This window comes from Leuresthes tenuis, unplaced genomic scaffold (assembly GCF_036924035.1).
Source record: "Leuresthes tenuis unplaced genomic scaffold, fLeuTen1.0.hap1 SCAF_6, whole genome shotgun sequence".
Classification (NCBI taxonomy): Eukaryota; Metazoa; Chordata; class Actinopteri; order Atheriniformes; family Atherinopsidae; genus Leuresthes; species Leuresthes tenuis.
This window is the reverse complement of record NW_027325360.1, coordinates 24,959,135-24,985,067: the sequence shown is the minus strand read 5'-3', so window position 1 is coordinate 24,985,067 and position 25,933 is coordinate 24,959,135. Positions and strand designations below refer to the sequence as shown.

General features: G+C 39.3%; 2 protein-coding genes across 2 annotated transcripts; one reads left to right on the top strand and one right to left on the bottom strand.

Annotated features, from left to right (window-relative positions):
- The first annotated feature begins 868 nt into the window (after nucleotides 1–868).
- Nucleotides 869–11,719, top strand: ggt5a (gamma-glutamyltransferase 5a). The gene is made up of 12 exons (XM_072388397.1): nucleotides 869–1,132; nucleotides 1,500–1,627; nucleotides 1,713–1,808; nucleotides 6,925–7,111; nucleotides 7,199–7,359; nucleotides 7,595–7,741; nucleotides 8,023–8,153; nucleotides 8,891–9,075; nucleotides 9,352–9,443; nucleotides 10,682–10,788; nucleotides 10,948–11,058; nucleotides 11,133–11,719. Exons 1-12 carry the CDS (start codon nucleotides 966–968, stop codon nucleotides 11,277–11,279), a joined length of 1,659 nt encoding a protein of 552 aa, XP_072244498.1. The 5' UTR covers nucleotides 869–965; the 3' UTR covers nucleotides 11,280–11,719.
- A 1,723-nt stretch (nucleotides 11,720–13,442) lies between these two features.
- On the bottom strand, nucleotides 13,443–25,672 carry lrrc75ba (leucine rich repeat containing 75Ba). The gene is made up of 4 exons (XM_072387034.1): nucleotides 25,029–25,672; nucleotides 22,160–22,288; nucleotides 21,320–21,432; nucleotides 13,443–15,740 (listed from the first exon to the last, which is right to left on the bottom strand). Exons 1-4 carry the CDS (start codon nucleotides 25,308–25,310, stop codon nucleotides 15,134–15,136), a joined length of 1,131 nt encoding a protein of 376 aa, XP_072243135.1. The 5' UTR covers nucleotides 25,311–25,672; the 3' UTR covers nucleotides 13,443–15,133.
- Nucleotides 25,673–25,933: the final 261 nt, after the last annotated feature.

Here is a 25,933-nt window from a genome sequence, read left to right as displayed (position 1 = left end):
TCTGACTGGTTTCTGTTAAACATGAACTAATCTTTACTTACGAAATACCTCTGTAAAAGTATCATTTTGGTCATTAGGAATTAATAGGACTTTGGAGCAAACATTTTTTTCCAGTGTCACGTAGTGTGGTGTCGACGTGGAGATGAGAGGAACCGAATGCAGTTATTAAAGTAAAACTTGATTTATTCAAATAAACTGTAACAAAAAGCGCGGCAAAGCCGGAATTCAAAAACCTAAACTGGCAAAACAAAAACCTTAAGAACAGTCAAAAACCTATATGAATAATGACTTGACTAGAACGATGATAAAACCTGACATAAACAATGACCGTAACAATGAGAAACCTGAATAAACAACATAGGTGACGGTGAGGATCTGACAATGTGTGAATGACAACTGGGAGTTTAAATGCTGAGGAGGGTGATCAGTCCATGAAGGCAGCTGAGGGAAGAAAAACAGGTGAAGTGAGTGGAGCTGACGATTGGCAGGAGGGAATGGAGGAAATGGTAGGACTAAAACACAAAACACTCAGGTAACAAAAAGACAAGATGCAGATCATGACATCCAGTATCTTAATTCTCTAATATTCAAAGCAGCGCCAGATCAAGAAGAATTGTTGCTCGTGAACAAAGCTTATAGACCTAAAAGACCTTTCAGTCAGTTGCTTTAGAGAATTCTGGAAACTCGAGAACACAATTTCCTGCATTTTTCCAGGATATTCGGTCACGCATCATTTGTAGAATAAATAAACTTGGACCTCGTTGCTGGTTTCCTGATCCAACTTCCCTACCCACCCTTTCACCGCTGCAGCTAAGAGGAGGAGCCCGGTGGGGGGACGGGGACGGGGACGGGGAGGGGGACGACCTGGAACGCTGTTATTCCTTTACTTGATTAAGTTGGCATATTTCAGACTAGATAGAGGAAACTTTAATGGTCCACGAGAATACACGGAGAAGAAAACAACCATGGCGAGATCAAAGGCAAGGGTGTATACTTGCTGCGCATTGATGCTGCTCTTCTTGATTGTCATAATTGTGAGTATAGTTGTCCTTGTGAGGCGCAAGTGTCAAGACGGAACTTTCTCAAAAGCTGCGGTGGCTGCAGACTCAAAGAAATGTTCGGAGATTGGAAGGTGAGCGGTAATTAAAACTTTAAATATGGTTTAAAAAAAGATATAGTTTATTTGTTAAGGTAAGGTCTGTGAGGAGCAGTAGACTATTACGCACACTATCCACTGTTTGTGTGGGCTAACTTAGCACTTATGCTCACTTAATAGGCTTCTGATTTTGAGATCTGTTTAGCCTTACTAACCAAGGCTTAAGTATTGTTGGTCGACATCTGTTTACAAAACTATTCACGTCTGTGGGACATTTCATTGACGAGGAAGCTGACTTCACAAGCTTACACCTTCATACCCAAAACATAAACACAACATTTCCCTACGGGGAAACATGTAGAAATATACTGAATCGGACAGTGATCAGTGTGAAATCTTGCAGGGAGATGCTTCAGAGGGGGGGCTCCGCTGTAGATGGCGCTATTGCTGCGCTGCTGTGTACCTCTATCATGAACCCGCAGAGCATGGGGATCGGAGGAGGCTCCATGTTCACAGTGATGGACAGCTCTGGTAACAAACACATTCACGCAGCCCACCCTCCAACAGGAAATGCAACCTAGTAAATGTTAACCGATAATATTTGAACTTTTTAAAGGTATAGTGAAAATCATCAACTCCAGAGAGAGGGCACCCTCCAAAGTGAAATCTGACCTGCTGAAATCCTGTCCCAAGACTTTCCAACTCATGTCAGGTACCCTGCTGGTCTGGTGTGTCAAAGACATTCATAGATTTATTTCCTGATTAATGGGGATAGCCTTCTTTGTTTTTTTCCTGCTTAGTCTGTTATCAAGTATCAGCTTACAGGAACACCCTCTTTTCAGGAATTCAGTGTTTATATAAATTAACACAAAATGTCAAGAAGAAAAAGTCATCTGTCAATAGCAGCAAATCCTAATAGTCTTGAGCTACAGTAGCAGGACAGCTATTCATGTAGTCTTGACGTGTAGTAATACATTTAGGCCTGTTCAAGTAGACAGTACAGTACAATGTATAAATGATATTGTCCAGTTAAGAAAATCCTTTCAGTGTATAAAGTCTGTAATTGGATAAAAACATGCAAATAGCAACCCTAAAATAATATGGTTTGTGAGCAAAAAGTTACAACAGATAGGCAAGGCAAGGTAAGGCTCATACCTAATAGCTCATTTCATACAGAAGTGCAACTCAGGGTGCTTTACATAGCAGGAAAATGAATAACAGAATAAAAGGATAAAAAGATAAAAACATGTGCCAAGACACATAAAACAAAACAAGACAATAAAACCTTCTGTAAAATCCACACAACCATATTATCATATGACCAGGCGAACTGCGCACACTTAGGACTTGACCCAAAGGAACTTGGTCCTTACCTCTAAATAGTTAAAATGACAGTGAACAAAATTTCCCATTTCACCTCTGTCTGTTTTAAAAAAAAAAAAAATAATAACCTTGGCCCGCAGAGACAGATAAACGTTTCACTTAGCCACAGGGATTCCTTCTCCCGCTAAGCAGTTTAACTACTGACTCACCCAGCTGTCGCCTTGGACAGGTATATTTATATTTTTTTCTTACAGAAGGGATACTTTACTCTATAGTTAACATCTCATCTATCCAGGGAGTTTGCTTGCTCCTCCTGGAATAGAGCACCATGGTACCCTTAAAACAGTTCTACAGAAAAAGTGCAAGATAGAATTAATAAAATGCTGTGGTAAAAAGGATAAGACAAGTAAAAAGGAGATAATTAACACTCAAGAGTATCTGTAACTCTAACCATTGGCACCCATCATCACATTTCATAGGCCTGACAAAACAAGAAAGTTTTGAGCCTTGATGTAAAAGTAGCAACATTTGGGGCACATCTAAGTGTTTCAGGGAGTTTGTTCCAGAAAAAAGCAGCACAATATCTGAATAATGCTTTACCATGTTTCGTTTTAGGACTATAAACTGTTAGCTTCCCTTTCCAGATGACCTAAGGGTTCTTGATGGTTGATAGGGAATAAGAAGATTTAGCAGGTATTTTGAGCCCAAACCATGTAGGGATTTGTAGACCAGCAAATTAATTTTAAATTCAACTCTCTCATACAGAGGAAGCCAGTGCAAAGATCTGAGAACTGGTGTGATGTGGTTGCATTTTTTGTTTTTTTTTTGTGAGTACCTGTGCAGCTGCATTTTGAACACACTGCAGTTTTTGGATGGTTTTCTTTGGAAGGCTCTTTGGAAAGCCCATTGCAGTAGTCTACTCGAGATAAAAGTATGGGCAAGTTTTTCCAGGTCTGGTTTAGATAGAAGGCCACTAATCCTTGCTATATTTTTTAGGTGGTAAACTTTCAAAGCGTAAGTCAGCATCTAATATAACACCCAAGTTTCTGGCATGGTTTGTAGTCTGTAGTAATAGGGTTTTCAGATAAGCACTGACCTTAATTCTCAAATTTTTGTTAGGACTAAAAACAATAACTTCTGTTTTGTTCTTGTTTAGTTGCAGGAAATTATGGGACATCCAGTCATTTATCATTGAGATACAGTGATAAAGGGAATCAATCGGGCTATAGTCATCAGGAGAGAGGGCAATGTAAGGATTGATCCTTGAGGAACTCTATATCTCATATCAACCTTCTGGGAGACAAAGTTGCCAAAGGAAACAAAATAGTCTCTGTCTTGTAGGTATGATTTAAACCAGCAAAGGAACGTATCAGAGAGTCCAACCCATTTTCTAGTCTTTCTAATAGTATAGAATGGTCGACGGTATCAAATGTAGCACTTAGATCCAATAAAACCAAAACTGACATAATAACAGTGTCAGAGTTTAGGAGAATATCATTTACCACCTTAATTAGCACCATCTCAGTACTGTGGTTTGGGTGAAAGCCAGATTGAAAGATATGTTTTTATATTTTGGCAGACGCTTTCATCCAAAGCAACTTACAAGTAGGCAGATAAGGTAAGGGGGTCTTGCCTAAGGACCCCTACTGGGGGGTAAAACTTTCAAGCAAGGGCTTTGATCCCAGGTCTCCCACACTAAAGGTGGCTATCATACCACTACACTATCCAGTCCTGATATTAAACATATCATTACTATTCATGAATCTACTAAGTTGCTGATAGACAACCTTCTCAATGACCTTACTTATAAATGGTAGGTTTGATATTGGTCTGAAGTTATTTAATACAGACGGGTCTAGAGTGCTCTTTTTTAGTAGGGGTTTAATAACAGCATTTGGACAACAACAAGTATTTGGACAGATGATTAAAGCACTGTTTGAGAAACTTGGTAGGCAAAGGATCTATACAGCAGGTGGATACGTTTAGTTGTGAGACAGTCTTTTCAAGGGTAAGTAGGTCAATGGTCTTAAATTCAGACATTTTTTCTACGGTAACTTCAGTTGGATAGGAAGATAATATGTTTTGTGCAGTTTCGATTTTATCTCTGAAAAACTCATCAAACTCATTGCATTTACTGGATGATAAATGTTCAGGGGGAGTTATGGTAAATGGTAAATGGACTTGTACTTGTATAGCGCTTTTCTAGTCTAGCTGACCACTCAAAGCGCTTCACTACATGCCGTATTCACCCCACTCACACACATTCATACAGCACGTCTTAGGATATAACTACGTGCTTTCTAAGCATTCAGACACTAAGCATTCACACACATGATATCCTGGGGAAGCCAGAGTCGAACCACCGACCTTCCGATTGGTGGGCGACTGCTCTTCCTCCTGAGCTACAGCTACTCTGCCACCTTTTTATATGAAATAATACTGCTACTAATAATACTGGGAGACTAATCATCCTATCTACAACTGTAAATAAAACACGGATATTGTTAGAATTATTTTTTGTCATATCAGAGAAGTAAGATTGTCTTGCGTTTTTTAATACTAGGTTGTAATTGTGCAAGGATTCTTTATAGATGTCATGGTGGATGTGGAGGCCTGACTTTCGCCATTTGTGTTCTGCATTCCTACATTCACTTTTTTGGGCTCTTACAGGAAATGCATTTTTTAACTATTGCACCATTAGCAGGAGTCTGAGGATCAGTCGAGATATGAAAGAACACAGAGAAATGATCAGAAAGTGCAACATTAACTACAGTTACACTAGAAATATCAACACCCTTTGTGATAACTAAGTCTAGAGTATGACCTTGATTGTGAGTTGGTCCCCACACATGCTGAGAAAGCCCAAAAGTTTCCAGTACAGCAGTGAGTTATTTTGCATATTTGTCCAGTGTGTTATCAATGTGGACATTAAAGTCGCCAGTGATAACTAAACAGTCATATTCAGTCGAAGTGAGAGACAATAGATCAGTGAAATCATCTATGAAACTGCTGCAGTATTTTGGTGGCCTGTAAACTGTTATAAATAAAATTGGTTGAGAATGCTTTAAAAGGAATGAAAGGTATTCAAAGGAGGCCAACCTTCTGAAGTGCACCTGCTTGCACTGAAATTTGTTTCTATAGCGAGCAGCTACTCTGCCACCTTTTTTTCCATCACGGCTGACATTGAAAGTATTAAAATTTGGAGGGGTAGCCTCAATCACAATAGCTGCACTATTTTTTGTTATCTAACCAGGTTTCGGTTAGGAATAAAAAGTCAAGATTATGTGATGTGATAAAATCATTGATTAAAAATGATTTATTCCCTAGTGACCTGATGTTAAGTAGTGCTGTTTTAATGGTTTCACAAACAGCCATCTCTGTAGGTCTGGAGGTAATCCTAACACGAATCAGATTGCTTGAACGGGAGCTAGTATTAAGATGACTAATTTGTCTTTGGCCATGCCACCGACTATTTAATATGACTGGTATTTGTGACACAGCATGGTTTTCGGGATGTCAGACAGAGGATACAGGGAAGTAAAAGATAGACTGGAGGCGTCTTGGAGTTGTTGGTCTATCCCTCACACACATTGAAGGACTGGCCTCGTTGGCCGTCACATAAATACAACTTTTCTAGGTCATCAGTTAGACACAACAGAGTGTCAGAGAAAATGGATGACACCCGCCTGTAATCGCAGTTGTTGTCCATTCCGTTTACCCTGGTTCTGTCTTCTGACCTTGGCTTGTGGACAGCGAGATTCTGGAACCCATATCTTATGTTTGCACCAAGCAGCCGGGATCCCCTCCAGTTTGGGTGGATCCCATCTGATCAGTAATATCTGATCTGTCAATAAAGTGTACTTTATGGGCAGAACAAGCTATTGTTAACCATGTGTCAAAGCTAAGGAGTCTACTAGAACTTTCAATTCCTCTGTTCAATGTTGGTATAGGGCCCGATATTGTTGTGTGATGCTGGAGTTTTCCCAGGAGTTCCAACAGGAGACTAAAATCTCACTTGAGGATTTCTGACCTTTGTTTCAGGCATAAGATGTCATGTGACCCAGTGTGAATGACGATTTTCTTTGTAGCAGGTTGGTTAGCAATGATGGCCGGGATCATTTCAGTTAGCTGGCTGACAGACGTCTCAGGAACAAAGTAATTATCCATTTTCGCCGTGCGGATGTCTTTAGTTATAGTGTCCCCAATGAGGATGGTGTCTGTGTCCTCAAGGTTGTTATTATGCATTTTAGTCTGTGTCGAGTCTGTGTTGAGTCGATACTAGCGATGCAGAGTCTTAACACGTAGCAAGAGCTGCCACATAAGAGAGAATAATGTAAATATAAATCTTGTGAAATTATATTAAATTAAGCTCCTGCCAGTTTGAATTCTATCCCATCAAATCATATGATCTATCATCTCAGAGCACTGTAATTATCATCCTCAAAACCTGAGACAATGTCTTAGTACATTATCCGCAATGAGTGTTAATTTATTCTTCCATGCAGGTAGCAAATGGATTGGGGTTCCAGGGGAAATTCGAGGTTACGAAAAGGCACACAGGCTTTATGGAAAGTTGCCATGGGCCTCCCTCTTTCAGCCAACCATCCAGCTGGCCAGAGAAGGATTCCCCATACCTCCAGTCCAAGGTCAATATATCCAGAATATTGACATGAGCAAGACCCAGCCCCTACAGTACGGTAGACAATATAACTCAAAATGTGTCTCAGAAATATGAGGTGTGAAAATTAAAGTTTTATCCTTATTATGCTTGTCCTTCAGGAAGTTATTTTCAGATGCAAATGGGAACTTGTTAAAGACCGGAGACATTGTGAAATTTGAGAAACTAGCCGATACTTTGGAAATGATTGCTAACCACGGAGCGGACATCTTTTACACTGGAAGAATAGCAGAGGATTTAATCCGTGACATACAGAAGGAAGGTATTGTCAGACTGGTTTAATCATGCTCTCTTTTCCAGGAGTTTTCAGTGGCTGCCTGGCACAATGATCTAATTACAAATTAACCAATCAATTGGGTCTGCAAAGCACCACAGTGATCACTCAGTCTCCAATGTGAGCAGCCCAGATCCATTAAAAGTCTTGATTTATGTAGGGCTGGGATGTTTTTTTTTCAGTATTGCTCAGTAGAATGCATTTGTTTAATGTTTTTGCTCAGGAGGAACACTCACGCTGCAAGACTTGGCATCATATGAAGTTACAGTGACTGATGCGTGGGTTGTTCCTTTGGGAGAGTACCAGATGTACATACCCCCACCCCCCGCAGGAGGAATCATCCTCAGCCTCATCCTCAACATCATGAAAGGTTCCTCCTGGACACAGATGGCAGAGCTGCTGCTCCTCTACATTTACAAATCACAAAATCAAGCATGTTAGAAAATCCTTTTTTAAACAGGGACAGCCAGATTAATACTGTTATTTGTTGTTGCATGTGATGTTTTAATCTCAACCTAGTGCTCTGTGTTGGCTTGTGTTTTGTGAAAAAATAGAAAGAAAAAAAGAATCCTGATCAGTCTTTGGACATAGGTAACACCAAAAATGGAAACTTTAAAAAAGACATGAATAAACAGTTGTTTTTATTCACAGGCTATCAGTTGAATTCAGCTCCTCTGACTGTTAAACAAAAGACATGGTTTTATCACCGTTATATTGAGGCTTTTAAATTTGCCAATGGACTTAAGAAGGACATAAGGGATCCACAGTTTGCTTCAGAGAAAGTAAGTATCAACAAATCCCTTAGAGAATATTTGTGCATAGATTTTATACACGCTATTGTTGAATTCATCTACTTTATTTGAAAGTTTAGTTGAAATATGGTATAGATGTAGGATAGTGTAAGAAATGGATCTTTAGTAAAAGTGGCAGTGTCATGATATAAAATAGCTTATTGTTCCAAGTAAAGGTCCTTATATCAATATAAGACTTGATGTAAGAGATTACATCAAAAGGAACTGGAAAGTTTGGGTGTACGCCTCGTATGTTTTGGCTTGAATAGAAGTAACTAACATTAAATTAACGTTGAATTTCCATAGTTTATATCTCTGCTAATAATATATTGTTTTTTAATTTTATTTCTATGAGCAGTTGTTTCTGTCAGTTACACAAAAAGGCCTTCAAATCAGACCAGTTATTCAAATGTCAGATTTAGATATTATAATATTGTTACTGGTTAATTCAAGGTGACTTCTAATTATATATGAGTATTTATATACTCATAAATTTTGCCCTAAACTTTTTACAATGAATATTTTGTTGCTTCATGGTTTTTCAGAAAATTTGAACAGAAGAGTTTTATGGGCAGATAAACAGAAATAGTACAGAAACAGGGATGAAAAGGATCAAAAATAGGCTGCAAATCCCTTTCAAATTTAGCTTTGATTTAATCATTTTCTTATGCATGTTTTTCCTCATTTTGTGTGTGTGTGTGTGTTAAAATGTTCTCTTCTTTTCACAGATGGCAAAGAAATTCACAGAGGATATATTTGCCAACCACATACGGAGTTTGATCAGCAGCAACAAGACACATGATCCTCTGTATTACAATATCACCCCATATTTGGACAGCTTGGGCACCACACATGTGTCTGTGCTGGCTGAAGATGGATCTGCTGCATCCGTCACCAGCACCATCAACCACATGTCAGTATCTGAAGAGTTCTACTTCACATTTAGAAACCAGCCATCACATATCAATGTTAGTCTGAAAGTATAAGGATTATGGAGGTTTAAAAGATTACAGAACAAGTGTTTTTGTGAGAAGATTTTTGAAAAGAAAACTTCAGTCATCACAAACAAAAAGCTTTCTATAATATCACAGTTTGGTGGCTTCGTTCTTTTAAAGATAAGTGACATGCAAAGAGTGCTTTAGCGTTACAGACGGATCCAGTTCATCTTGTTCATGAATTTTCTCACCAGATTTGGTTCCAGGGTCGTCTCTCAGAGCACTGGAGTAATCCTCAACAATGAGCTGTCTGACTTCTGTGGGAGAGTTGATAACATCTTTCCTGGTAATAAAATCAGCATAATGCATTTTCAGTTTTGTTTAGCAAATATGAAATAATACTGCTACAGTACTAGGCAACAGTCTCTGGCCCCAGCATGAAAGTATTTACCGTGTCGGCAGTTTTTTCTCAGCTAACTTCAGACGGAGCAATTCATTTGTCATAGTTTATACATTATTGTTGCTTAACAGATTTTTTTTAAACATAAGTCATATTTCAGCCATACAATGCTAAACCACATGCTGCATCTATTACAACAACTTGGCTTCATTGAACAGTCTAGGTGTTTATCTTACCTTCGTCTTTAACCAACTGAAACCATTTTGCACATCTTGAAATGCAAAATATGACAAAAAGGACCCAAGTCTGCTGAGCAGCTTGAATCCTTTATCATACAAGAATGGGACAACATTCCTCTGCCAGTTCTAGATGTTTACAGACTGTAAAAAACGGGGGAGGCTACACAATGGTAAACATAGACCTGTCCCAACTTTTCTGAGATGTGTTGCTACGATTAACTTCAAGATCAGCTTATATTTTTCATGAAATAGTAAAATGTCTCACTTTCAGCGTGTTTTAAATGTATTCAAAAGAAAATGTATATTTTGATGGTTGTATAGATATAAAATATTACATTTAACTGAGCAAAAGGTAAAAAATTAAAGTGACCGCAGATTAACACACAGTTACCAGGCTGTGTTGTCTAGATTTTGTTCTGTTGTTCGACAGCAGAAACAGAGAAACATGTAGCTGAAATGAGTGCAGTCTTATTAGGAATTCAGAAGTAATGAATTGCATATACAGGCCAGCAAAGACAACAGTAAACCACATTAACCACACCCTCACTAATGCTTCACTATAAACCAAATCTAAAAGATGGATGGAGTCACGTCTCACATTGGGTTGTGAACTAACATTTGGAAGTTTTCACTTTACTGTTTTGCTGTAACCATCTTGGCTTTATTTAAAAAAAAAAAGAATATATATTGCACTAGATCTTCAGTTGCTCTGATATTGGACGTGCATAACAACTCCTGCAGTGAACAAATACAGTCTGATGTGGGATGTTGAAGAAAACTAGAGGCAATCGTTCAGATTAAATGGATGCCCTTCAGTATCTGACTGAAATCATGCAATGGCATTCTATTGATTGCAGTCATAATCATTTCCTTTTTGTTCTCCTTACATTGATCAGACTGAATTGCAGTTGTCTTTCCTGTCAGTCAAGGCTTTTGTGTTCGCAGGGGAGCAGCCTCCCTCCTCCATGAGTCCCGCTGTGCTGAAGTCTCAGTCAAAGACGCTGGTGATTGGATCGACTGGTGGGAGTATGATCACGACTGCGATGGCTTCAGTATGTGTCCGAGGCAATCGCACTAAGTGCCATTAAGATTAATTGCTGCACACAGATGCGATGTCTTCACGAGTCTCTTCACCATGCCTGTTATCCATTCTGTGATCATCACCCTCCCATCCGGCAGATTACAATGTATGGTTTTTTTTTTTCCTCCAGACGCTCATCAATAACCTTTGGTTTGGAAAGAGCCTTAAGGATTCAATTGCTGTTCCTGTTGTTTTTGTAAACTCTCAAAATGCTGTGAAGTTTGAACCTGGCTTTGATGAGGTAGTACATTCAATTTATTAACACATCATACTGCCATTGTTCTGTCTAAGCTCCCTCCCCTCTTTCCTCCTCAGCATGTAATTGAGGCTCTTAAAGCTCTTGGACACAATCGTGAACTGGCACTAAAATTCTTCAACGTGGTAAATGCTGTGGAAAAGGTGGACGGCTGTATCTGTGCAGTGTCTGATGCCAGGAAACTTGGAGAAGCAGCCGGTTACTGAGACCAATAGTCAGAAATGTTGGCTATTCGGAGTTACTGATACCTTACTCGTGCAATCACAAAAATACAAAAACTGTAGCAGAAGGTGTCTATCATGTGGAAAGTCATTTAACAACACACTGAAAACTAGGTCCCATCAGCCACCACCTGGAGTAACCTTGACATTAACAAGAACATGGGGTTTTAGCTGTGTAAAAAGAAAAAAAAAGCCATTTCCCCTATTTTCTACCATTTTTGCCATTTGTTATGTTTCTGTTTGTTGCATGTAAGGGACTTTATAATATTATGAAAGTCATGATTACATAGCAGGCTATTTTAGTGGTGAATAAGCTGTTCATATCTGCTATTTGCCATTCTCACATTCACACTGGAGTTTTTCTTTCATCTTTCATACGTAAGCACTGTTACATGATGCAAATTAATTATGGACATTATTTCTGATATTCAAATTAAATATATTCCTTTTTTACATGTTTTGCATATATCAATGAACTGCATATATCCTTCATGTCTTTAGAATAAAAGGTAATTTAACTCTTCATACTTTATGTAGTATACTTCATATTTTATAACTATCCTTCATACAAGGATGTTGTCATAAAATGGCTATTTCTATGTATTTTTATCTGTTAATTTGATTAAATTGTATTTACTGTTACTTGGAAGTTACACAAAGTAACAGGAATAATATGATTAGTTAGTTGAATATTACAATTAAGTTAAGGAGTGAAATGTCTTGAAAGTCAGACAATTACTGAGATACTGTAATTATAATCTCTTCTGTACATCAATTTCTCTGCTCCATAATGCACTCACTTTGTGCACCCAGAGTGACTTCTCTGTGCTCCTTTTCAAGAATTATTTTTTGAATTTTTGTGCCAGAGCATGCAACAACTGGAGCAAGATAATCAAATTAAACAGTTAAAGTTCAGTTGAGTTGAATTTTATTTTTGTAGCATCAAGTCATATCAGGGCACTTAATATAGTAGTGTAAAGACTATATACTTACACAACAACCTGGAACAAGCATTTGACAGCAGTGAGGAGAAAATTGTCCTTAAATAAGGAAGAAACCTTGGACAAAAAACAGAATTAGAAATAGACCAACTGTCTATCTTATCTGGATGGAGGAGGCAGAAAAGATGAGCACAGAGTGATGGTGGAGTCTGGAAACACCAATTAGAAACATGCAGGTCTGGAGCCAGTAGTTAGTTTTAGAAAAGCAAAAAGAGAGTATGGTGACGATGATAAAAATGCACAAATGCACACAATTAAGAACCAGACTAAATTAATTTAGTGTAATAGTAGTGTAGGTTCGCAGAGAGTGAAGGAGAATAGGACGATTTTGAATGCATCTTCCACTCTCCGCTGCAATGCTTTTATGTTATGTAAAGCACTTTGAATTGTTTTGCTATACAAATAAACTTGACTTGAAACTTGTCTATGAAGGTTGAGCAATTCCCATTTTCTATTTTACATTTCTGTTCTGGGTTTAGTAATGATCTTTCTTGATCTCTATATTGCAGCAGAGGAGACTTGCCACGAGTCATCATATCCAAAACTTTGATGCACTTTTTGTGTGTGCAGCGTACTATTATTTCAAACAATAACATAGAGGAAATTGATTTTCTTTTACTGGTAATCCAAAGAACTAAATCAATCCTGAAAGTAAAAGGTCAGATGGTAAGATCCTGGTGATTTATAGGGTGGACTGTGTTGCCCTGTCACATGGTATTTGGACCTCAGGGGTTGTGACAGCCACACTGTGCCCTGACCTTATAGGAGCCACCTGTTGCAAATGCCACATTACCATGTCTGGCAGCATGAACAAAAGGTTGCCAGGAGAGGATCATGGGTAGGGCCTCATGCGATGACCACCTTACCTTTCCTGGGTAAATGACAGCAGCTCAGGCATTTTCCCTGACAGCACAGAGTGGCACAGATAAACTGCTGGCTCGCAAACAAGTACAGCATTCCCAAATACAAATCCCGAACAGCACGGTCAGAGCTGGTTTCTTTTATTGCCCTATTTACAGACTAATCTGCATAAATCAATCCCCCGTTTGTTTGTGCGAGCAGCTGCAGGTCCTCCTATTGATCCAGATGACGCAACAGTTCAATTAACTCTTTTTTATAATAGTCCAATTAAAACCAGACACCAGTCTTCTCAGTTTGGATTGGTTATTTTATTGGCAGTCATTGTTTGGCATGAGACAAATACACACAGGTTATAACAAGGAAAAGTTTGACACTGACACAGGAAACTTAACCAAGTGGACTGGCTGTTGTCCAAGAGGACAGGTTAAACATTTCACATATATGGTGTCTGCCCTGACTGTGAGTTACATTTACTGAACTATTTTCTGTTTTATTGTATAACGCCATCAGCCATGCTCTCTTTTGTCTAGTATTCAAGCTTACAGCAGGACACTAGGCTCAGTTTCATAGTTATCAAAGTCATTATTATTACTGATTTGGACAAGAGACAAAACACCAAAACAATAACACGTAATAATTAATTACAGCGTCAATCAGACAAGTTACTCTTACAAACACATATAACATACATCAAACATTAATTATATATCAGGTGAGGTTGTTTTCTTCAATGATCCCTTTAACCATCGTGATCCATGTGGTATATATTTTACCTTTCAGCTCCAGCTTTGCTAAAATCTAGTCATAAATAATGTATACAGAGTGTATACTATGGTAAAACTGAAAACAATATATTGCCTTAAAGTGTGCTGCAGTGTTTTAATAACCAATAAATAACAGTCACAGAAGTGTATTATAACACAGGACCACTGAAGTACAGCAACATCTAATGAAAATGACAACACCCGTGGAGACAAATGTCAGTAAGAAGGGCAGTTTGGGCACTACTCTGACTTGGTAGCCCATGTTAACAGTTGGCTGTTGTGTCATGAATGCACTGAGACACTACGGTGATGACCTAAAAACCTCAATAATCATAAAGAGGTGAATATCAGCTTTTAGGCAATTACAAAAGCAATCAGTTACTGCTATCCATTGTTGAGTCCTACCTGTTGTCTTCTAAGATTGCTTTGTTCACCAAAGTGCTCAAAAACAGGCAGTGGAAACACAACAGAGCCATGTTTTGTGTCCTCATTTACATCTACACAGAGGCTTCATGGGCATTCACAAGTGGACATTTGGAAAGGGGGGGAAAACTCAAAAAGTCGACTTAGCAGTTTTGCCGGTGTCACGTGATGGGTTGTCGGCTGTATAGTCTGTTGAACTTGTGTCATAGCTTTTGTTGAGAGATTAACAGAGAACACACAATGTGGAGCTAGGCCCTGCCTGCCAGAGATAGTCTCAGTCCTGGTAGAGAACCCACAGGCACCCACTGTTCCCAAACTAACTGGAGTTCCTCTTTGGCTACAGCCGGGATGCTGCGCCTTCATCCGACCAACTGATCTAAATCTCCTTGAGATTGGCTCCTCAGCAGCCACCGTCACAGACAGATAGATAGATAGAGTGATAGAGGAGGAGAAAGACGGAGAAAGAGAGCACTGGTTCATTAACTCTTCCAGCCCCCCTCCAATGAAACCGCACCTTGTTCCCAAGAGCACCATCCACCAACACAGTAAGTCTGCCGTCCCGGCCGTCACTTCAATGTCACTATCTTGTGTGAGTTAACTCAGAGATGTTTAGGGATGGCTTGGTGGCCGTGTCAGGTCGAGAAGTTCACAATGTGGGCACTGGTCTCCCTTATGCCTCAAAGGGTGACTGGGCTGGTGGTGTGAGGGCAAGAAGGCGAGGGAAGTAACAGAGTGCTGTGGGACAACATTTCAACCACAGTTGAAAAAGCCTTGGAGAGAAAATTCTCCATCACCTCTCACAGTAGTGAAGGGTGAAATCTGTAGAGAGCTGCTTCTCCCCTAAACCCCATGGCTCCAGCTCAAATTTATTCCCCACATCATCCTCGTCATCCTCTACCTCTTCCTCCTCTTCCTCTTCCTCCTCGTAGTGGCTGGGCTCCTCAATAGACGTCTCCAGGTGGTAGCAGTAGGGCTGGCCCTCTGTGTACTCGTAGATGGTAGGCAGGCTGCTCTTCAGGCTGCAACGTCGACGCAACGCGACTAGCAGTGGTTGAGGCATGGTGAAAATGTCCACATTGTTGCCCAGGTCGATCCATGCCAGGCTGGAGAAGTTCTTGGGTTCTTTGAGCATTTCGGTAATGTCTTTAAGAATAGCAAGGGTGAGGCGGTTGCCATTTAGAGCCAGGGTGCTGAGTTTAGGCAGAGAGGCAAGAAGAGGCAGGAGCAGCCTCAGGTTCTCATCATGGAGCTCAGTAAAGCTGATGTCCACAGCCACCAGACTGTCTCTGTTGTTTTGAAGATAGAAGGCGACTTGCCGAACATCGCGAGAGGAAAGAGGGATTCCGGACAAATCCACACTGTCACTGGACAGCTTTTTCTGAAGAGTTGTCTTGAGACTGTTGGGAGATGAAAAAGAAAGACTGTGGGGTTACTTATATGACTCTGAACATACTGAACATGAATATTCACAAATCAATAGAGATTTTTGCTGGGGAGTGAGCGGATCTTTCACTGCAACTTGGGTACAAGCCCATTATGCTGCATGTTATGCTTCCTGCTTGGAGCAAAGGAGGAGGGGTCGGTCTGGCTTGGAGAGGAAGGCTGACATAGGAACTCCAGCGTGGGATTTACTAGTGTAAACAGAGGAGCCAAAACATCCGAACAAACCAGAAGCTTGAGCTGAAAGCTTACAGGTCCAGAGGCGCACACCTCCTTATAGCACAGAACCAGAGAAGTTGAAACTTATAACACAAAATTTCCTTTGTGTTTTAGAAGATGAAGATTTTTTGCCCACTTTCATTTTTTTATAATGCAGGACAGAATTTTTTTGAAAATCTGACAAAAATGTCAAAGTTAAACTAAATTAAGTTTAGATACTGATTTACTACTTAAAAAATATATATATTTATCCTAATTTCTTAAGAGTCACTGCACTTGCAGAAATAATATGATAGTATAACACTTACCACTTGTAAGGGTACACAATGAATAATGTTGCAATGCATTTAAGGAGAGTATATTGTATATAAATTCTTGTTGCCCTCCGTGAATTTACAAGATTAGTTAACAGCTAATAAAAAATGTGAAATCACATTTACTTCATATACTAATTTATAGCCTGTGGCACAAAATGAGCTGGATTGCAGGTTCAGACCCAAGCTTTTAATCAGCCTCTCTGCAAAGAAAAGTGATTAAACATTAGTTTTAAAATCTTATTTTCATGATTGTTGTAAGAAGTGGATAGCAGAAAAGATGATGATGGTTTTATAAAACCAAAAACATGCAGCAAGGGGCCAGTTGACAAATCTGGAAAGCTCGGACAAACACGTTTAAATCAAACACGTTTAAATCAAACATTACTGTGGCGATAGAGAAAAGACAGGTAATGATGTTGCATCAGTAATATCGCTTTGTCTTGACAACATGATAAACAAGTGAGGGACGGTCTGACAGCACATCTTCCACCAAGGCCAATGCCTTTAATGGCCGTCTTGAGGAAAGTGACCCAGAGCAGTACCATATTTTCATGGGTTTTTCCATTGCCTATGCTCCACCTCTTCAAGTGATAATCTTGCTGACAGACACAAAGACAGACAAATGAACAGCAGCGATCACATATCTCCACCTAAACTGACGAGTGTATAAAAAATCTTAGTAGCGTAACTGGGTCATGCAACACGTAGATGTGCATTTGTTTATTCAGATTTTCTTCTAGCGCAAAAGCTGATTAAATGCACAGACCTAATGATATTGAACAAGAAACATTATTATTTGATAGTAGTATAAACAATTTGCATTATTACTAATTTGATTAATGAGAGGAACAGGAATTCATAATACATCTTGCTTTAAATCATCCTGAGTCAAGCGTGAGCATCACAGCATCACATATATGTTACACAGTATAAGGTCTGTGCCATTATTAAAAAATGTTACATGAGTTTAGGTCCCTGAGTTTGATAGGTTAGCCATGCTGTATTAAAAACTATGTGCTTTTTAATACAGAATTTTCCTGAATTATAACAATTACAAATTTGAGGAATGACGACAGTGTGTGCTTTCTGAATGTGTTCTAGATGTATCTGGCTGATTTTACTGGATCTGTTAAGAGTGAGCTTTATCTATTGTGTGAGTGCACAGTATTTTGTACAAATCTTCCAACCGTCTGTTTTGCTTCAATCCAGTATACTGCTTAATACAATCAGAGTCTGAACATGAGGGATTCTTTCCAATAGCCATAGTTATTGCTTTACATTACAGATGACACTATATACATTATTTACTCTCTACCTTGCCCCTTTGTTCTCGGTCACTTCGATTTACTGGTGCCCATCTCCGCCCACCTGGGAGGGTGCTGCGGTACATTTAACTTGAGCTGTTACTGAAGTGGCCTGTAATGCTGATGTGGTGTCAGTGTGAATTAAAGCATCCTGTGGTGCGTGCACTTACAGTGACATCTACTGCAGTACCTGTCACTTGTGATGCTTTGTGTTTTTAAATTTTTTTTAAATTTTGGTTATGTTGAAATTGGATGCACTCTCAGCAGCATTTTCTGTTTCATTTTAAAAGGAGGTAAAGGGTTGATGAGCACAAAGGTTTGTAATAATTGGAAAATCTCGAAGGAAAATTAAAAAATAAAAAAAGAGTAGAAAACCTGTTCATGAAGCCAGGCTAGGAGAAATTCTCATGAGTGAGAATAAAACATTTGTCAAGCATACTATATCTTTATCAAAGTCTTGCTTCAGCCCCTGTGGCTTTTTAAATGACGGAAACCTCATTTTTGCCAGAGGCACAAAAATCCTAATGGCCGTGGCAGAGGTTTCCTGCAGGTGTTAATGGATTTTGATCCCACAACTTTCTTCTTTTCAGATGGACTCATCCTTTTCAGCTCAGAAATAATGGATGTCTGAGGAGTCCTCTTTGCAAGCCTCTTTCATCCCTCTTCCAGTTTAATCTGATGCTAGAGAACAAAGGTGCCACTGACAACCAAGAGCAGATGGCTATTCGTGTTTTTCACATCCACAAGAACACCGATAGCAAAAGTCGTTTACAGGAAAGCAATTAAGAAAATACATGGTGCTGAGATGTGGAGTTGTTTACTTTGAGTCAATTCAAGATGGACCCAAATAAGAAGAATAGATTACCACACTTAACACATAATTTAAATATAAATGGTAAATTTAATAATAAATATAAATTAAATCAAATAGTAGTCAATTATATTTAAATTGTATTATAAGCGTTAACACTTAAGCACTAAGCTTGTGGTTCATCAGTCTCCATGTGCTAGTGGTTTAATATAATGGGGCAGCATTTCAATGATCTGATCGTGAATCAGATTTTTTTTTTATTGGAATATTGGAAGATACTAAGTAGGATGAAATTAAATAAAATTCAAGAAAAAAGACCAGGCAATGTTTTGATCTTGTTTATGTACATGAGTTAACGAGTTGCTGGATGAAGAGAGCTGTCATTAAAAATCTCATTTTCAAGGAGTTATTATTTTTTTGTTACCTCCCCTCTGGGATATAACTGCATTACTCACACCATCTTTGTAGAGCCATTTGTGTTCAGTCATTGATCCGTTATTTGTTTCAGTCCTCTCATGAGTGAAATCTATTGTGCATGAGAAAAGCAGTCTAATCACAAATGCTCCCTGAATTTAACTTAGATTTTCAATTATTCTTCCTCTGTATTTTGACAATACAGGGGAGTGTGCACTTCAATGTTCTCCATGCTGCAGAAAATTCAACCTCACAGTTCACAATCGCAATCAGCAAAGACTTTTTCTGCTCCAAATACCACCACAATATCTGTTTGTGGTGGATGTTTTATTCACAAACGTAACCCGAAGAGCTGGTCTGACCACTCTGTTTTGAGTGAGAATGAGAACTTATTCTATATTTACCTTATATACAACCTACAGCTGAAATTATCAGTAAAAAGAAAGGGCATGGTGCACTACAAAACAAAATAATCTGTCAGAAGCTAGAAGTGGCAAGTTTGTAGTTTGTAATTTTTAGATGACCTATTTTTGTTCCTGAGAGCTCAACAGACAAAGAAATTGGTACTTCGGAACCAAATAAGGCTTACACAACTGAGGATGGTAGAAATATTAAGAAAAAAATATTAATAATAATAAAGTATTGGTCGCATTTAAGCTCACATGAAACGAATGAAAGCAGCTTGGCAGTAATTCTTGGTCATGGCCTCCATGGAGCTGATTGTCAAGCAATTTAATTAAATAAAAATTTTAAAAAGCCAAATCCAAATAAACTAATCACATAGATTAACAGGATTTGTAAGATTCAGGTTTTAATTCAGTGTGGCATTTAAGCTGGAAAAGTGTGTATTGTATTGGGAGCAACCAGGGTGCAGTGCTAATGCTGGATAATGATTCAGAAGCATTAACAAAGACTGAGCTGTTTCTGTTTCCTCTGAGAAGAGAGAAACCTTAAAGAAGAGGGATTAATAAATTACTGCTTATAGGCAAGTGGCCTGCAGCAAAATAAAGTTGGATAAAAATCCACCCTAAAATAATAGTTAGGACATGCTTTTTCTTGTTTATGTAGACACTTAATTCCTTATTTGGGAAATATGCTAATTTATATATGTGCTAACTCTAAAGACCAGTTAGTCTACCAGCTCACTTTTTTATGTCTTATATCTTGTTTGTACAGACAAAATTTACAAATACATTTTTCTAACAGCTTAAAATGACTTAGTATGTGTCCTTAGATAACTTTGGATGTGCTGATTGACAGATAAACTGATTTTGTTAGCTTCAGGCAAAGCTAAGCTGATTCCCTTGTTGTCAATATTAAAGTTAAGCAAAACATTCGCTGGCTGTATCTTCATATTTAAATAATAGACATAAAGACACGAGGATCATCAATCTTCTAGTTTTACAGAAGAAAGAAAGCTGCCACAACCTGATCTAGCTGGTCTTTTTAATGACAATAAATTTGAATTTAACACGCGCACTCAAAATTGAGATGTGAGGTGAATTTCCTTTTCACAGTCAGCAGCAGTGTGGCTCAGTCTCATCTCTTTCTAGCTTAGACAGCTATTTGTTCGTAAACTCAATGGCAGGCGAAGCTGTCAGACCACAGAGCATCTTCTGTAGTGAAATTCTGTTTTAGGGTGGATTTTTGTTTTAATCATTCATGTTGCTCCTGCTGTCTCAGCCATCATAGGACCATCCCTTAGAAGATTTATAAAGCCAGTAACATGACTAAGTGAAAAAAGGATTTTAGCAATCTAATGCATATGTAGAGTGGCAGAAATGCTGTGAGAAACAGATAAATCTTCAACCTTTTCTGGGCTGAATTGTGGGCCAAAAGAACAACAGGGCACAGCTCTCAAAGCTAGAAAACTAAGTGTCTGATTGCATCCAATCCCGATGAATATGCCTTAGCTTACTCCCTCCTCTGTGTATTGATAGCTCAACTGAGTCATAATGAACCTGTCTGATCCCACAGTACTTGCATTGTTTTCATCTTTATGTATACATTTTCAGTGTCTAGCCAGCTGTAATATAAGCAATCGCACAAAAACTAATTATGATGGCCTGATTCAGTTTATGAATACAATTACCTAAGCACAGAAAATACATAATGTACCACAAGATAATCCTGCATTTATCATTTGAACATCAAGTGCAGTTGACTTCTTAATCAAAATTTGCATAATTACATCATAACTTAGATTTTAAGATAAGATTTTCTCCTGTAAACAGGTGGACAAATGTGTTGCCAGTTTTTAAAAGAGAAAAGCTAATAGCACTTTAAAAGGGATATCTCTGACAGCTGTGGCTGACGTTCCTGTCAGGCCAGCCCCTGGCCAGCTCTGTCCTATTTCAATGTCAGCTACAAAGATGGAAATCTCTACCGCTCGACGTGGAGCCGAGCGCTGCTCTCTGTTGTGCAGAGCTGCAGATTTATTACAGACAGAATGTCTGGACAGAAGGGCTTACCAGGCCTGGGATTTCCGTCTGGACATGCTCTGCCTCAGCCACTTTGAGTGCGGAGTCAGGTGGTAGATCAGCTGTCTACAAATCTTATCAGAGGACTTTATAGTGTCTGCATCCTGTGGAAGAGAGCAAAAAGAGTGTTAATAATGGCTCAGAAAAAAAGAGACCATGAGGCAGCAGCTTTCAGTAGATTTTCTGCTTGTGTGCACAAGAGAATACATCTTTGCAAATAATTGTTACAGACTGTCTAGGTTTTGATAATGAAAGTTCCCTTTGTTTTCTCAAAATTTTAAACTTGTACCTGGGATAGCTTTCACATGAGCAGAGAAAATTGTCTGTTATTACTTTTGAATCCTACACCTATTCTCATTGCTTTGCTGGAGCAGAAAAATCTAATTACATGCACAGCACATGGAGAGGGTGGGAGTAGGAAGTATAGAGGATAAGTGCGATTCAATACACTGGTAGTTTCCGTTTATTAACTATGTTGTGGAAGCTAAAGGCCACTTCTAATATCAAAGCAGCTCAATATTCACTTTCGGTGGATGGGTAATACAGAATTGTGAATTCCTATCTGTGCAGAAAACACAACCTTCCCTGTTTAATGTGCTGGTTACGCTGCTCGTGACTTTGTTTTATGTTGAGGTGTTATTGCAGTTTTTGCTTCCTAAAAAGATAAGAATGCAACAATAACAAACTTAATCTATTTTAAGAGCCCAAAGTGCTTCCCAAAAGAAATATCTTATCTTTTTCAGGATCAATTTTTCTTTTGCAGGATTGTAACATCAAGCTTGCTTTTTGTGGATGTTCAATGAATGTTACAAGACACATGCAATTACTCACCTTCTTAGGACACTGCATCTCTCGAGCCAAACTGAGCAGCAGTTCATGGGAGATCGGGTCCACCAGATTGAGGAAGGCAGCATTTTTGTACAATATATCGTTAAGCGAGGCACCTTCCAAGCCCAAATCCTACAAAAGCAGACAAGAGAAATCATAAAAGTAAAAGGGAACAGTAAAATAAAAGAAAGCTGCAATCAAGACTCTCACTGTTTGCCTTTCCAACAAGAAAATAAAAAAAGAATTCATAGTAGAAATAGGTGCACTTTGTGTCAAGGGCACTGTGACTCCAAATGGAGAGATGAAAGGAGCTGTTTGCTTTAAATATTCATTAAAGGAGACAGCAACTCTTTCATCTAAAGCTGGACAGTGAGAGCTAGCGGGTGTTACTGGGAATGCTTGGCATATATAATCGCACCTCCATGGCACAGAGTCATAATGTATATTCTAACATGCAACAGCATGTACGGTTCACAGATAAAACAACACTTGACTCTTAAGATCTTATTTTATCGGTTTATTAATTGATGTACTTATTCATTTATTGACAAAATGCATACAGCACAGTCTTCTATAATTTAAAATTTCACACTAGAAAAAAAAGAAAAATGCATCTTATCTTGCAGTTGTATTTGACATCCAATTTATATAAGTATCAGAGAGGTATTATCTTTAGTTTCTTGTGAGTGTTCTCTCTTCTGACATGTTTGGCTGAAGTACATGAAAATATATGAGTAAAGTTCAGTTTTGCAGCATAAATGCATCTACAAAGAGGTCAGATCCAAAGGCCTGGTTTAGGTTGCCTGACATGATAGTTTACTGTAAAGATTTGCTGTTAAAATTGAAAAAAGTAACCAAAAAGAGGATCTAAGAGGACCTTTTGAGCGTGTTGAGACACGCAGCCGCAGTCTGCAGTGCAGCTGTGTGTACCAAACTGTACAATTTGCCTTTATCAACATGTTCACCCTTAAGGTCCTAATTGGACAAATGGCAAGCACTTGTGCAGTCTGTGCAACTTTAATGGGAGAATAAAGCCTTTGGGACACTTCATATGCACACACCTGCACAAACACGCATCCACAAAAGCATGCACATGTTTTTCTCTCAGACACATTCAGCACTGATTATAATAGACAGTTTGAGTGGGAGGCTGGCAGCTCCACATTACGGGCTAACCTTTTTAACAGGGGCAGCAGTAAACACAGACTGAAACCAAAGCGGGGGGAGAAGCAGCGTCTGTCTTTCTGAGAAGCAAGGTGTAAAAATAGCTCCCGTTTGTGTTTAGACACGATCAATTGTCATTTGCAAGCTTGACATGAAGCAACAAATTCTTCTCACATCTGCTGCAGAATTCCAGCCCTCTTCAGATCTGGAGCTGAAGTCACTGTTTCACAGCAATATTTCTGCAACAAACACCTTTCAGAATCAGATAACATAATCTCTCAGGCATCTACCTGCTTGCAGTACAAGCAAAGACAAAGTATGGCTCATTTTAATAAAAGCAGAGCTCATTTAGAGAAAGCAAGCTCAGGTCCCCTGTGACGTGGCTGTCATGGAGCCTAGAGTGGCCAGTTTATCTCCTTTCCTAGATTAAGGAGGTTCCAGTCTCTCCTGTGTCAAGACTTCAGAGTAATTATTGCTGAACTGGTTGACGGTTACGAGCAGAGCCCTGAGAGCAAGTAGACAAATGAGATCCCTAAGGATGCTGTTCCATCTAGGATGCACCTACTTGCTCTTTCATATCTTTGAATTCTATGTGCAACGGCAGGTGAGAAAGCCTTAAAAAACCTACCTCTAATCAAAATCTGACATTGTTTACTTAATGCAGTTGAACATATTCTCGGTCACTGCTATTGTAGTTGTCATCCTGGTAGAAAAAAACCTGTGCAAAACTCATATCAAGAAATGGTAAAAGACACAGAAATTAATAATTAAAGCAGTGGTGCTTCTTTGCTTGATGTGAGTGCATTTGAGATGTGATGCATCTGGTTGGTTTACAGGCTAGAAAATGCCTCATGCAAATTAATCATAATTCTCAGAAACAGTAAAAAAAAAAAGTCAAGATTTGTAACATTGACAGTAGCCTACATTTTTATTATTATTTTTTTGTGACCTTCTTCCTATTGTAAGAGTAAATAAAACCTTTCGGAGGGGAATCATTTTTTGTATTGAAGAAAAACAATGCTCTAGGGCTTGAATCGTCGTTGCTGAAAGAGAGGTATTAAATGCGAGGAAAGATAAAAGGGGACATGATGCTGTGATGGAGTATTAGAACAGCCTAAGGAGAGTTGAGATTCTGGCCACAGAGGAGGAAACAAAGGCAGATGTGGAGAGGATGCAGGTCTGTTTGTATGTGCAAATATCCAGATCCCATCCAGACACAATTAAATTTGGGGTAATGTGATGACACACAGTATGCAGCTTGATCGTTTCCTCATTTTGAGTGCAGACTATCCTTTCAAATCAAATGTCAACACAAAGCACGTTTACCCACACTGAGAGTGAGTCACACGCTACGTGGCAACTGAAACAGTGTGTCACAGGTACAATGCTCTGAGTGTGGCCTACTTTCCATACAAACAGTTGCCCAATGAGGAAGTGGTGCAAAAAGTGAGGCAAGTCATCTGAAGGGTAGAGAGAGCGATGAGCTAGGCTGAGGTCAAAGGTTAGAGAACAGGTTGCAGAGCCTGCACAGAGAACCCAGAGGTAACCAAGAGGTACTGAAGGAGTTTTAACATCAAACTACATTCACACATATGGACTGTTCCTCATCTGTTGCTCTGCCATGAGCATCAAAGCAGACTTAAAGCAAGAGTGCACGTTCTGCATAGAAACTGGTCTGACTTTGTTGTTCTGTGCAGTTTCCTCTTACCTTCCTCAGTAATTTGAGTACGTCGGTCGCCTGTTCTATCCTGCGGTCACGGAGCAGTTTCTGTATCTCCTTAATCCATGCAACTCGCCTCGTGTACGGGCTGTGGTTTGTCCTCCGCAGCATCCCGGGCAGTTTGTCCGATTTCAGCATCAGTGCAAACAAGAAGTCCCCGCCACCCCCACTACCCCTTTCGCCCTCTCCAGCACCATCTAGAAGCTTGCGTCGCTTTTTGGAGAAATTCTCATTGTCCAGACTACTCTGCCTGCTTAGTCTGGAACCCATAGCTGCTGTTGTTATTCCGCGGATGCAGACGGCGTTTGTGATGCTGCTGAGATAATATTACCAGAAGGACAAACCCATGACCAGTCGCTGTTTTTCCTGCCAGTGGATGCTCCTCGGTGGATGTTAGAAAACAGCGCCGTGCTGTCTGGCGCTGTGCTGTTGCCTGGCTATCAGCAGACTGTGGATCCGGTGTAGAGTCACACAATGAGTTATATCCCTCAACAGTCAAATTAATCACCACTCTCCCGTGCACCCGTCACACTCTTGACTCTTCTCTTCACTGCGGGCTACGTGCGCCTGGGTCGGATGATGAAGATGCTCCACTGCTTCATCCTCCTGCCTCAGCTTTACGCTGCTGTTTAGGTTTGTGTACGTGGAGCGTCTGACCAATCAAAGTATGTGGTGCCTGCTGAGCATCTCTCCTCCCTGGCTTGAAATTTCCCTCTGTGCAGCTCCATGGCAGATGAATGTTTTTACGAATGCCAGTGATACATTTAATACCCATGCGACAAAAAAAAAAAAAAAAAAAAAAAAAAAAATGCGACTGTGCTTTGAGTAACCGTTTGTTTCCATTTTCTTTCACGTGTTCACACTAAAATCTCCGAGGCGGGCTTTGATTCACC